The 14,614-nt window shown below is 41.5% G+C and overlaps 1 protein-coding gene across 1 annotated transcript in view; it reads right to left on the bottom strand.

The window, feature by feature from the left end:
* Positions 1 to 14,614, bottom strand: part of VWA1 (von Willebrand factor A domain containing 1) — a 476,800-nt gene that overhangs the window by 111,852 nt on the left and 350,334 nt on the right. The window contains exon 7 of the mRNA XM_086921472.1: positions 12,531 to 12,806. Within this exon, the coding sequence (XP_086777598.1) occupies positions 12,531 to 12,806 (276 nt within the window). The remainder of the gene's footprint in view (positions 1 to 12,530; positions 12,807 to 14,614) is intronic.

The following is a 14,614-nucleotide window of genomic DNA, read 5'->3' as shown; positions in this document are numbered from 1 at the left end:
ACCTTAGTAACTAGTGGGCACATGGTGAAGGACTGAAAAGTTTAGCATATGAAAAAAGACAAAAAAATACTCAATATATGCTAAAGGAGATTAGAAAGGGCAGAGATGATTTACACCAATATATTGATGGTTTTAAATCTTAAAGCTGTCAGTGAGGATTTGAACCCACATAGAAATTGCATCAATAAAAACTCAATGACACTATTGGAAGGAATTTGTGGCACTAGAAGATGTCAACTGGTTAAATAAACAGATGCATATATTAGCGATGGAAGGGAGCTACATACAATGCAATGATTTCCTAGATAGACACCCTTAAATATGCCTATTAAGAAACAGAGGGAACTGGTAGTTTCTCTTCACTCTCAAATAAAGCTATTGTAGTGGTCTTTTCCAAACCTGAGAAAGAGCCCTTATACTGCAGTAGCTATCATCCAATTTCCTTTCTGAACACAGATTCAAAGATGTTAGCTACCATTCTCGCTAAAGGGGTCAAATAAGTTATATCTAAACTGACACATATTTCTCAAGTGGGATTCATGGCAGGCAGAAACTCTTGTAACCATCTACGCACTTTGTCTCACATAGTCTGGCTTTCTAAGGATGCTAGAGAAGACAGAGTAGCCTTATCCTTAGATGCTGAGAAGGCCTTTGACTGTATTGAATGGAGCTATATCCGTAAATTACATAGGTTGGGATTATGTAATGAATATATCTCTAAGGTCAAGTGGTTATATGAGACACCGTCCGCACAAGTGAATTGTGGGAGTTTCCTTTCAAAATCTTTTTTACTGCAAAGAGGTATCCGCCAGTGTTGACCTTTATCGCCCCTTTTATTTCTTCTTGCTGCGGCAAAAAGACAGTGTTCATAAATAGTAGTCATTCCTACCCTGGCAGTTATCTCAAAAATACTTCTATATATGCAGATGACATATTGCTCACACTTACTGATATACCTTCTTCCCTCTCGACACTCATTTCTACCATTTCTTGCTTCTCATCCATTTCTTGCTACAAAGTCAATTGGAATAAGAGTGAAGCTCTCCGATTGTCCAGGTGGGCAACAAAAGCAGCGATTTTAGGCTATAATTTTCAATGGAAAGCGGATCGCCTAAAGTATCTAGGTATTTATAGCAACACAGGTTTAGAAAAATATGAATCAAGATAACTTAGATCCGCTTATTGCCAAAACAAATTCAGAGTATGAAAAATGGTCCCAGTTTTACCTGTCCTTTTGGGGTAGAGTACAGGCAGTGAAAATGATCATGGTGCCTTGTTAAACTTACACTCATGGATAGTGAATTTATATTTGCCTCTACCACTGCCTTTTTAAAAGTTGTTTTTAAATTGCGTAAATCAATTGTTTTATGATCTGACTGTGTTATAAACTGTTTCTTATCATTCTTAAATTGTATTAATTATGAACTGTGCTTTTATGATATGCTTTATTAGGTAACCGAATAAAGTAATTTGAATTGAAATTTGTTAAACTTATGTTTTAGGTATGTTGCCTTTGACAGTTAAAATATCAATATTGAGAGATATCGACAAAGGTATTAAAACTTTTTGGGGGGATCTCTGAGACCTAGACTCAAAATGTCCAAATTAATTGCTCACAGGTTATATGGGGGTCTTAGTTTATGGTGAATTAAGCATTACTATACACCCCTCCATTTATCTCAATTGGTTTATCTTTGGCCCAGGCAGGATGATCTCCCACTATGGGTTCTCCTTGAAAGACAATCTGTACAGGAAACTTCAGGTTTACAAATGTTCTATGCTCATAAATCACCTGTTTCACAAACTTCCAACCAAATTATTCAATTATTCAATCTATGCTTAAAATGTGGCTACATGCCCACAAACTGCTTACAAATAACCCGAGACTACATGAAAAGGCCCCCATAAGTCATAACGCTTATATTAGGATAGGTAAACAGACTATTTCCTGGGATATATGGATGGGAGCAGGTATTCTTATGTAGGATCGCCTACTCATTTTAGAAGGTGAACTTAAAACCTTTGAAATGGTTCAGATAGAATTTCAACTCCCTAGCTCCCAAGGTGGGAAATACAACTAAAACAAGCTCTATTTAGTAGACTAGGACCATATCCGTGAATACTTGAGCATTTCCCAGTTTTAAAATACTTAAACATTGAGTGGAAATTCAAAGGTGCAGACTCTGTATTTTATAATCTCATGCCCATTGCTAGGACAACTTCATGTCAAATGGCAAGGGTTAATTACTGTAGCTTATTCTGATGAGGAATGGGTGTATGTTATTTTGAACATGGATAAAGGAATCAGAGAGGCGAGAATTACATTTTCACTCTTCAAAATTCTTCATAACTGGCACTGGTCACCACAAAAACTCAAGACAGCAGGTTTACTACACCAATCTATCTGTTGGAGGTGCGCACAGGAGGCGTGTGGCTCACTGATTAGAGTGGCAGACCCTGATGCAGAGGTCTGGCCGGGACCAGGGTTCAATTCCCGACGCGGCAGCGTCCTGAGCCCAAAATGTCCACGGACTCGATAATTCTCGCCTCGGTGCCTATTCTAATCATGGGGTCCCACGCTGCAACTCTGGGCAATAGCTTGCTTAATCTCCACTACGGCGGTCCACCTGCTACGGGATGCCTGGCTTTCACCTTGGGGATGCCCAGTAGGGGTTATCTCACAGGGAAAAGCCAGGACGGGTTCCCAAGGCAAGTGCCTTGATGCCTTCGGGTGATACGTGCGCTATGTAAGTCGCAATACATTTACATTTACTACAGATTTTAGTTGGATGTCCAATTTTGATGGATTACTGGTCTTCCATAACTTCCTCTTTACACAGAGCTATACATGTGTCCATTCTCGTAACAGAACATTAGTTCTATTACATGATGTTAATGATCTCCTAAATCTAACAAACCATACAAGACGATTGATAGCTATTGCACTCAATGTAGCAAAAATATGTATATTAAGACATTGGAGAACACTACACATGATGAATGGCTTAATGAAATATTTACAATGGCATCAAATTTGGAAACCTTTTCTCGCTAATACATATTCTATTTCTGGTAATATTTAAGATTTTTCCTTCTAATTAGGAAATACATGCGGAGTACCTTCCTTTTTCGTCTCCTTGTTAATTCAATATCATCATTATTTATATTCATGCTGTTCCTTTTATCATTAGGACTGTTGCTGTGTTAGTCATTACCACTGTTATTTTAATTAGGACTTATTGTTCACCTATTGAGAATTGTTGAATTAGTAGACATAGCTCCACTTGAATTGTTATATTTGTGGTTTTGTATGATATTATGTCTGCTATCTTCTATGTATAATATATGGTTTACTACATATTGTATACTATCTACATCATGCCTCGCTTATCCACCTTTCCTTTTTCTTCCTTTCCAGATTGTTTATGAGTATTGCAGATAGTGTATCCTTTGATATCTGTATTATGATTGTTTTTAGTTTAGAAATCTGGGAAGTTAACAATTCATAGTAATTCATTTTATGGCCATAATTTGATGTTTTGCTTAATTCTCTTGTTTTATGTTTTGTTTATATACTGACACGTACTTCTCAATAAAAATATACAACAAAAATGATTCCATAGATAACCATAATGGAATTTGGCAAGTTCAATTTGATGTTAATTAGTTAAAAATGAGAAACTGAGTAGGTCTAGCGCTCATCACTTCAGGGAAGATGAATTAAGGAAAGAAACTAAACAAGCATTTACAATGCAACGGTTTCGCCTTTTGATAAAACCGTATATAAAGCACAAATGATAATAGTGGAAAACGGGTTCGTTTTGATCACATTAAAATCTTTGTTCCATCACACTTCACAACTATAAAAATGTGCCTCATTTGAGCTTTCCTTGCTGCTAGTGTATTGTGAAATAATTGTACAGTCAATTTACAGGTACTTAAATCCTGTTGCAAGTTAGGAAAAAAATGGGCACCCTACAGTCTTTCCTTTCATACTCCCTATACCACAGCAATATTGTGACATAGGTCACTTTATAAAATCTTTTCACTTTGCAGTCATAAGATGAAAGTAAAAATCAATATCCCTTTTACAAAAATGAGAAGCATGTTGTCAGAAGACATAACCTGACATGTGACCCCTATCTTTGAACGCTTAGCAAATGCAACAAGATAAAAACTAAATGTAAAGGCATGTCTATCGTTCATTCACTTTCGGAACTCCGGCATGCTGTAACACCACCCTGACGGCTATGCTAGCAGAGAATGTTCTCCCTAAAGTAAGTGCTGTGGAACTCGCTATCAACCTATCAACCACTGGAACAAAGTAGGTACTGGTACCTGTTGCTTCATAAAAGAGCCAATACTCTACCATACGAAGTAAAAAGCCTACGCAGAAGTGTGTCCGCCCAGCCAGTCAAATTAAAGGAGGACAGGTAATCGTCACCTGACAGTACCTACCCAGTTAACGTGCTATGATAGGGTCCCGGTCTATAACGCCGACATTGAGTATAATGACGACTAATAAATAGTTGAACTTGAGGCGAAATTCCGTCTCTAAACAAAGGTACCACACTGCCCTCTGCAAGAAACATTCAACAGGCCAGCGTGCAGCCAAAGCCCCATCTTAAAAGAGATCACGTTGTGGTGTCTGCGTCACACGCACAATAATCTTTTTCTTAGAATTGCGTGGACATGTCCGGTTGCACAGGCTACAGAAACAAAAAAAATTCAAACCGCATGTTTCCGTTACGGTCTAGTTGTGGCTGCCATGCACATCGCCTGCAAATAACCAAATGAGACTCATGTTATTGAGCTCATCTCGAAAGGTCATGACACTTACTGACTTAAAAAGGCGCTAGGCCAGCGAGGTCTCTACGACTCCAATTACAGCAACAAAGTCCTTATTTATCTTTCACCACAGCGCATACACCAGACTGCACACCCCTAATTACGGATTAAAGTTCACAGCCCCGTAGGACATATTTCACATTCTGCACGGTTTTACTGCAGGACTTCACGAATCTCCCTTCGCCTTACCAAACCCGTTAAAGTTAGATTGTTAAAACACTCACAATGGATTATTTCCTTTTGGATAGCCGCACTACGTCATGGTAGTGTTCTTAACAGCCTGCATTCCAGTTCTAACATTTTACTGCACACATGGCTGCGCTACATTAAATTTCTCTGACACATGCAATAAAAAGATCTAACTTCAGTTCGACGTGCTTATGTATTTTTTTAAACACAAACTAAGCACTGCAGCTGTCACCATGGGGACAGAATAATTGATCGTGTAAAGAGGCCTGCTAGCTTATGGCAGAGGGTGGCCTATGGCAGTCTGCTTTCCAAATCGGGTCATCAAAACTCTCCTTGGCCTGTGTTTTCCAAATATATTTAACTACACCCGGTTGATAGAAGGACTTTTCACGTAAACGTACGATTACCGTGTAATTTAAGAGTTCTTCGTTGTTCAAACTTCCCTCCTTTGTGTTCTCATCCCATGCATCACATAGTGGCCACTACTTAATTTATTTTTATTTTTGAATTCTGGATTCCCTCCACCTTCTTATGCTTGCGTTGTGAATGAGCTATTTTTCTTCCTCAACTGTTAATTAGGCTTGTTCCGCGTGTAACTATGTATTTATAGCCCTCGGGATATGAATGTCTAACGAAAGACAATTACACTATAAAACAGAAAGCCAGTGTTCAAGTCAACAACTTCAAATAACAACAAGGTACACAGGAGGGGCGGGGGCCAGAGACTTCGGCACAGCCCCCAACCCCAAAAGCAACCACACCCCGTGTGAAGCGGTGCCGCCCGCTGCTTAATTAAAGGAGGGGGGGGGGCGGAAGTTAATGAGACAGCCCCCTCCCGGGCACCACAACGCACGATGCAGAAACTGATGAGGGTGGCTCCTGCTCCGTGGTCCAGCTCAGCCCACCTCCCCCCTCCCCCTGCCCAGGGCTCGGATGCTGCTGGCAGCAGCCTCTCTCCTCCTTCCTGGACTCGTGACGGTGCCTTCAGCCCTTGTGCTCCTTTCTACGCTCCAACATTAGCGACGCACGAGGGAGGGCAGAAAACTACCACGGCTTCCGAAACAAGTCAGGTCCCGGGCCGCGCTGTGATTGGCTGACGTCACGGGGGTGTCCCGGGCCGGCAGCCAATCACAGCGCGGCCCGGGAATGACGTCACGGGGGTGTCCCGGGCCGGCAGCCAATCGCAGCGCGGCCCGGGACAAAGGGGCGGGGCTTAAAAAAGCCAGAGAAACGCCCCCGAATCGCGTTTTCTCTGAGAAAGCGTGATAGACAGCCTCTGTCTTCCAATGGCTAGCCTCCATTTATGGAGCTAGCCAATTGGAAACAGAGGCGGTTCTAACCTCACTACTGAAGACAAAAGATTTCGACTGGGAGGGGCTTCGCCCCTCGCCAAAAGTCGAAACCTAAAAAGGCATTTCTAAAGCCAATAGGCATGTCTTGTATTTTGAGTCCTCAATAAAAATATTTAAAAAGTGAACGAGGGAAAAAACAAAAATACTGTTTTAGTGTCTTCATTTTTAGTGTCTTTATTAGGAAAGGCATTTAATGTGTCACGTTGAAGGCTCTGCTGGTGGGCAACCTCCCCCACCTATGGGGTGTTCATCTGTGGCCATGAAATATGGGTATCACTCATTCACCTGTTAAAGTGGTAAAAAAATCTGGGGGTTTGGCTCAATGACAAGTTCTCTGAGCCACCAGATCAATAAAGTATCTGCCACTTGCTTTGGCATCCTTAATTGGTTCTGGAAAATCTTGATGTGCCTCCCGGTCCCTGCTCAAAGAACTGTAGTCCAGTCACTGGTAATCTCCAGAATAGACTACGATAATGTCTTACACCTGGGTGCTGCAAAATCTCTGCTTAAACAGCTTCAGACTGTACAAAATGCAGCAGCACAGATTCTCCTTCACCCACCAAGATTCACCTCATCAGCCTGTATGTTACATATGCTTCACTGGCTGCCAGTTGACCTTCAGCCTAAGTGTCTTTCCAACACAGGGACTATGTATATTGGTGTCTTGGTATACACCCAAACACTCACACCACTCAAGCCATCAGGAGCTGCCAGTGGTTCCTGGAGTCAAAAGAACCCGGCGAGGTGGTTGGGCATTGGTGTATTTGGGATCAAAGTTGTGGAATACTTTGCCACAAACACTGAGAGTCTGCAAATCGCTCACGGCTTTCCCCAAATAACTCAAAACATGGATGTTTCCACCTCTTATTGTTGGCTCTCGAAAATGCTGATTGGCTTGGTTTAGTGAGGAGGCTACCATTGGGAAACTTTTTTAGATAGCCATGCACTTTATAAATCACGTAAATAAATAAATAAAGTGTAAAATATTCCTTCATGTAGTGCAGTTAAAACACTCCATAGTAGTTGAAGCACTCCATGGGACATGTATGATACACCAAACAGCCAACAGCATGAGATAAGAGCACAATATTCCTCTGGGCGGAGCCCAAGCACTCTCTTGGTATATTTAAAGAATTAGTTACAATAGGTATTACATACTGTCGCTCTCTCAAGCCACACCTAACACGCATTATACATGTTTAAGCTCATGTTCACTAAAATAGAAAAGGGTGAAGAAGAAAAACATTTACAGTAGTCCACATTTTGGCCAATGCCAGTAGGAAAGCAAAATCACCAACACCACCATCCTCCAACTCTAAAGGTGATCAGCTACAGCTTCCTGTTGACATACATGCATTCAGGACTGAGGGCAGTCTCTGGCATGGCACTGACTAGCGATCAGTAAAGAATTACTATCCAAACACTAACTTTCCCTGTTTAAATTGTGCTCTTCCTTCACCAGTCCAAAAGTAATTCTCAATTATTCAACACACAAGCATGCTTCAATCACGTATGCTGAAAATTAATTCGTGATAACTGCATGTGTGTAAGTAGAGGTATATTTAGCTTGCCCCTGGTGGATGTTTTCCTAATAATTATCATAAAAAAGTAAACTGTGTGTAAAATCAAAGCTTATAAAGAGTACTATAGCTGCTGAGGGTTTTTAAAAGACGATAAAGGTATGTTTCATCTCAGACTCAATCAACAATAAAAGTATTGTTTCAATCCTCGAGAGAATTTTTTAGGGTTGTATGAAATGTGTGTAATTTGCCTTTGTATATTTATGTGAAATGCAAAATCGTCATTTTGTGCTATCTTTTAGGGTGAAATGCCTCCTTATGTCAATTTTAAGTGAAAGGATGCATTTTAACAAAGCACAGTGAACAGTAACAGAACAAAAATACAAATGTGCTGCAGTGGGCAAATAACTTGAAAAAACAAGGATGGGTGGTTGTAACAAAAAGAGACAATTGTAATATAAGAAAATCCCTTTACATAGTTAAATCAGTAGGATTTTGCAAATCACTTTCCTGTGCTTTAAACTCCTATGCATGGTTTGGCTTCTTACAATTGTATTAATACCGCTGCTATGGGCTGAAACAGAGATGGAGCGTAAGCTTTGGGCAGTGGCGGCTCCTTCGCTAAGGCAGAGGAGCATTGCCACACCACTTTTAAGCATTGTAAAAAAGGACAAATAAAATGATATTAACTTTATGTTATTCTCATTTTATTTTCTCCTGCTGAGGTAGTGCAGCAGCTTGGTGGGTGGGCAGGGCAACTCTGCTCTCAGAGCAGGGGGGAAGTAGTAGGCACTCTATAAAGTGTGCATAAATGTTTGGCCGGCCGTCTAGGGCTGGCCAAACATTCATGCACACTTTGCATGTTCTCCACCCAGACTGCATTACAGCCTGGATGGAGTACATGCCCAGGACCCCAGTCTCTGTCAGAGCGCCAAACCACAGCGCTCAGACCAATCACAATGCTGCATTGCAGCATTGTGACTGGCCCAGGGAAGCCTGGAAACCTGGGTGCTTCCTGTTCCGGGCGAGGGAGGGACGAGGAGGAGAGACACGGCGAGGAGGAGAGCTGCAGCAAAGAGATAAGTGTTATTTACTTTTTGTTTCCCCCGTCTTGCCCTCTCACACACCACCCTCCCCACCGGGCCGCCCCCAATCTGTGCCAGCCGCTCCTGGTTTTGGGGTGTTTTGTGTCTGTCTCACACTGTCAAAAAGAAATAAGACGGGAGCAAGGGCCAGGGAGGCTGCATGGTTCCCTCCTCTGGTGAAGAAACCTGCATCAATTCTGTCATCTTGATGTGATCCAACTCCTGCACAATTCAGTTACTGCGGCTGGACCAGAGTGTATCACAACGGTGCACAGTCTTGGTTAAGGGTTGCCTCCAGTTCGGTCACAGATCTGTCTCTTCTTGTCATCAGGGGCATTTTGTGGAAATAATTGTCCTTATTGACCATTGGCCAGGTTGACCTTAAAATTCAGTACATTAAGGCTGCCACGTAACATTTTTGCCTTATGCTCACATTTCAGGAATCTCTCTAACACTGCACACAACTTTCTTTCTCTCTCATAAAGATGGGGGTTCTGCTCTTGTTTTAGCCTTTCTAAATGGTACCAAGTGTTTCCTCCTCCAGAGAGATCAGGTGCATTAACAGTGGCATAAAATGAGCAGTTCCTTAATCTGCTGTGCTGACATGTAATGTTGCCACATGAAAAGGAAGCCGGGTTTTACGTATGTGTTGAACCATGAGCCAGAGCTCACCTACTAGGGAAGACATTTCAAAATGCCAGAAGTTATCCAGGCAATAAAGCGCCTGTTGCTCCTCACATGAATGATTCGACGTCAAGATCGGTGAGTTCCACATAGCAACAACCTGCGGAATATGTTGATGGTGGGACAGGTAATGCCACAGATCAGGCTCCTGCAAGGCATTGCAAGTGGCATTGAAGAGAATGACATTTCCAGTTGTTTATGGACTTCGACACAGTTTTGTCATGAAGCGGACTTTAGGAGATGGTGCAACAACGGAATGCATGGGAGGCTGTCTTTAGCTATCAAAGCATGATCAATGTGGTGGCATTGCTAGAACACACCAAACCAAGCTCCTGCAACTCTAGGACAAGTTACTCTTCGAGCACAGCTGTTAATCTGACTGGCCTGATGTTCTTACCTCACACCCTCCAAATGAATCTGAACATTGCTACCTCTGGGTAAACTGTGCCTCTGCTCTCCCCACCACTGAAACGCCCTACCATAGCTACCTCCGAACTATATAGTCCACATATCCTACTGTCTATGGTATTCTACTTTCATACACTGTTATTGGGTAATGTTTTTATTTAGTCCATATGTAACTCGTGTAATTGCTGCTGTGCTAACTCTTTAAAGCGCCCAGATACCTTCGGGTTAAGTTTGCACAATAGAAACCTCGAAAATAAAATAAATAAATGCAGGTGACAGCGCTGGAGAAATGTGTTTGCCTCTTTAAAGTTCTGCAAGCGGGGCTTTTTAATGCCAAATACTTGTTCTGGGTGTCACCTATAGGATTGATATGGTCGCATCAACCAGAATGCTTGGTATAAGTATGAAAAATTGCTTGTGGTGTTTGATGTGTGTCACCACTGGCCCTCTCCCTCCCTCAAGTTGACATTTTTTGCAACACAGCTCTACGTTGTGATGCTTTTATACGTTACTGGGAAGGAATGCATCATTGTTCGGAAATTGGCCACACGGGAACAGAAAACCCAGTTACTCCGCGAAAAAAGCGCCACTTAGGTAAAAGGCGCGCATTGACAAAGAATTAAAACATCAGCTTCAACGCGCAAAAGATGTATTTGGCTCACCCATCTGACGAGAGAGCAGTGAATCATGTCTCCCGGGGAGGGGGCTGGTAATTACTCTCGGAGTGTGTCGTTACCATCTCCCGAGAACGAGCATTAAAATTAAAGCGTAGTTAGAGCTTACAATAGGCACTGGGTCATGTGATTAATTCATCACACGCACCGAGTATTTGGGGGAAGATGACAGAATGCTGCAAAAAAGTTGAGAAAACGCTGAATATATTATAGTACGAAAGCAAAATGTGTCTGATTGAAATTTCAGAAAAACTGTTGGCTTGTTTTTAAGCACAAGTCCTTCAGTGAAAAGAAAATGTCTACATCAATTCTGCAAACATCCTCTTTATTTTGTAATACGTATACATTTAGGTACACTCTCATAGGACAATTGTACATTTTGCGAATGTTCTTAACATGGTTATTCGCAGCACCGGCCCTTCGCCCCCTTCCTCTAGGCCGTGAATGAGATATCATTAGCTTGATTAACAAGTTTGATTCGAATTTGCACTCGAAGCTGCTTCCCGAAATAGACTTCTGCATCCACTTGTTGGCTGTGGGGATTTATCTCTCGGCATTCCAGTGCACTGCGTGCGAGAGGCAGCTTGAAGACAGCTAGAAGTTAGCCTATGACCTTTTTATCAGCCCTCCAAAAGGCGCACCAACTCAGAGTAGTGAATATAAGATGTACGCAAATAACGCACTCATCAGCGGCTTTCACGGTAAAAGCCATTTTGTATCATTCATAATTTGCGTGGGTAGAAGTTTTACCCATGTAAATTATGCCAGGTAAAAAAATGTGATGCGAAAAACTGTAGGAACAGGAGTTTTGCAATGGTTGGGGGGAATTTTGAGACTTGGAGCATGTTCAAAATTTGGACCTGTGGAATTTGTGAAGGCGAAGACACACCAACGGCGCTGATAAATTAATTTTTTTGTTCAAATATTTTATTGTTTATTTAAAAGAGAAATACATATGTAATACTATAACAATACAACCATTCAAAATCAAAAATATAATACATTAGTATCGAACAATTTAAGAATAAAAAAGAACACTACCACGGCTTCCGAAACAAGTCAGGTCCCGGGCCGCGCTGTGATTGGCTGACGTCACGGGGGTGTCCCGGGCTGGCAGCCAATCACAGCGCGGCCCGGGAATGACGTCACGGGGGTGTCCCGGGCCGGCAGCCAATCGCAGCGCGGCCCGGGACAAAGGGGCGGGGCTTAAAAAAAGCCCGAGAAACGCCCCCGAATCGCGTTTTCGAGAGAAAGCGCGATTGACAGCCTCTGCCTCCCAATGGCTATCCTCCATTTATGGAGCTAGCCAATGAGAGGCAGAGGCGGGGCCGACATCCATACTGAAGACAATAGTTTTCAAACTGGGAGGGCCCTCGCCAGGTTCGAAACCTAAAAAGGAAGTGAGCAAAAAGAAAAAGGGGAGAGAAGAGTAGGAAGGTCTAAGAGGAAACAATGGGAAAGGGGTGGAAGGCAAGCAAGTGGAAGGAGGAGAGGGTAAAAAAAAAGAAAAAAATGATTTTTTCTCTCGATTATGTTTCCTGGAGTTGTAGTTGGACAAAGTGTAGTCTGTAATGATTTTTTTCTTATTTAAAAACAAACAAGAAAGTTCCCTCTATTAGACACCAAATCATTTACTGTGCCCCAGTCCTGCTTCCCGGATGCTCTTGATGCAGACAGTTCTATTTGAATGCTATCCCTAAGTCATGACCTGCCTCTTAATTGTCTTTGACACTCCCAGTTGTTATGAAACTACAAACAATCACAGCTTACCTTTTAAGGTGGTGACCTGCACAGTTTGAGGTTGGATGTATTGCTTGGACTCTGGCTTAACGGTGACTGTGTAGCTAATGCCTGGTGCCAGGTTCCTCACCACCACTCCGGTCTGGTCCCCAGTCACGTTCATTCTCACCTTTCGATGAGGCTCAGATACGGGTGCATATTCCACCAGATAATATCCAGTATTAATGAACAAGAGCCTTGGCCATGTCAGTCGGAAACTGCTGGGGGTGACGTCCAGTACTTTCAGATTCTCCGTCCAGATTACCTCTGAAAAAGGTGAACCAGTAAATTTAATATTACAGTTTGCTTACTGTCTTCCCCTTTGGAGGGGCTCTTTTTACTTCTGTCCTTTGGGAAAATGAAAACATATGGAGCAAACAGTGGTGACAGCTATGGTTTCCTGGTGCCCTGCATCAGTTGTCAACTACTTTCGAAACTAATACACAAACTCACTTTAACCACATGCAAATCTATCCGGACAGCAATTTTTTATGATGTCAGAAAACTCAATCTTTGGTACACATCACTGAGCAGTTCTTAGCTGATTTCATTTATGATATTAGTCAGGAAGTGTCACAAACCACCCATATCCCTGATGCCGTAGGAACCACAGGGCACATGATACATGATAGAGCACTACCCCCCCCCCTTTAAGCGGTAAATAAAAACGTAGTGATGGCATAATATCTAAGAAATATCATTGAGAGTTTCGAAGTACATAAGAATCTAGTAAGTAAAAAGCTTTCAGCATAGAACTATGCAGTAATTGAAGATTAAATTATACAGTATGGCATGTTGAATTCAAGGCATTAACATTTTTATTTTACAAGATCTTATGGTTACAAAGGTGAAGTGCATGGAACATTCTCATTCTGAGGCATTATTTTAAATCTAGCATGACATTTTCATGCACATAGTAATTGGTATAGGATGGATGAAATGCTTTGGAGCAGTGGTTCCCAACCAGTGGTTCGGGAACCCCTAGGGGGAAACAAAACCTCCTCAGGAGGTCTGCAATTACTTAGAAATTAAATAATTAACAGATTAATAAAGTGTATATAAATAAAGAAGCTAAATGTACAATTGAAAAAATTTAAACCTTACTGTAAATGTGAAAGAATGGAAAATTGGAGAGTAAAAATTAAATTAGTATCCTCAGATTGATTAATGGGAGCAGACCAAGTGCATCAAACAGAATATAATATGGGTGATGAGTGGCTGCAATTAAATTTAGAAAAAGCTCCAATCTTTCTGTTAAAATTAACACCTTTTTTATTTATATATGTTTGCGAATTAAATAAAATGTGTTCTCATTTGTGCATTTGTTCTCTAAAGGCTTTTTTCTGCATTTTTTGTCTATTGCTTTGCCGTACAAAATATTGACAATGCTTAGGCCAGGATCCCCAACTTTCAGTAATGACTCGATGGGGGAAGGGGTCCCCAGATTCCAGTAATGACTCAGTGGGGGTCCCTGGGTCCTAGTAATGAGTAGGTGACAAAAGGTTGAGAACCCCTGCTTTAGTAAATAGAATTGCTGTTTGACAAAGAAACAGGTATAACTCATAATGCTGTTCAGCAACAACAGGATTTAATCTTTCATGGAAATAAACAAAGAGCCACATGCATGAAGCTTTTTTCTGGTCGCAAACAGGCCGATTCGCAGAATGGCCCTGTTTGACACCGGAAAAAGTCCTTTCCTGGTGTATGAACCCATTTCCATTCATAAATTAGGTAATCACAATTTTTTGCGAATACCTAAATTGCAAATGCATTTAGGGAATCTCAAATTGCGATTCCCTAAAGATGTTGCATCAAGCCTTTCCTAAATGCAAACTGTGCATTTTAGAAATGCTAATTACCATCAACTTCAAGTTGATGGTAATTTGCAAATTCTTTGAAAAATTCCAAAAGTGAATTTTTCAAAGTGACATGATGCGCACACACATGCCCTTTGGGCAAGTGTGTGCGCCACATGTGCACATTTACCATTTTATTGGGGTGCAAAAGGGGGGGGGATTACCAATTTGGTAATTGCAATTTGCAAATGCATTCCTATTAATTCCTAAGGGCCTATA

This window comes from Lissotriton vulgaris, chromosome 5 (assembly GCF_964263255.1).
Source record: "Lissotriton vulgaris chromosome 5, aLisVul1.2, whole genome shotgun sequence".
NCBI lineage: Eukaryota > Metazoa > Chordata > Amphibia > Caudata > Salamandridae > Lissotriton > Lissotriton vulgaris.
Note: the sequence above shows the minus strand (reverse complement) of the source record. Positions and strands in the feature narration are given on the sequence as shown.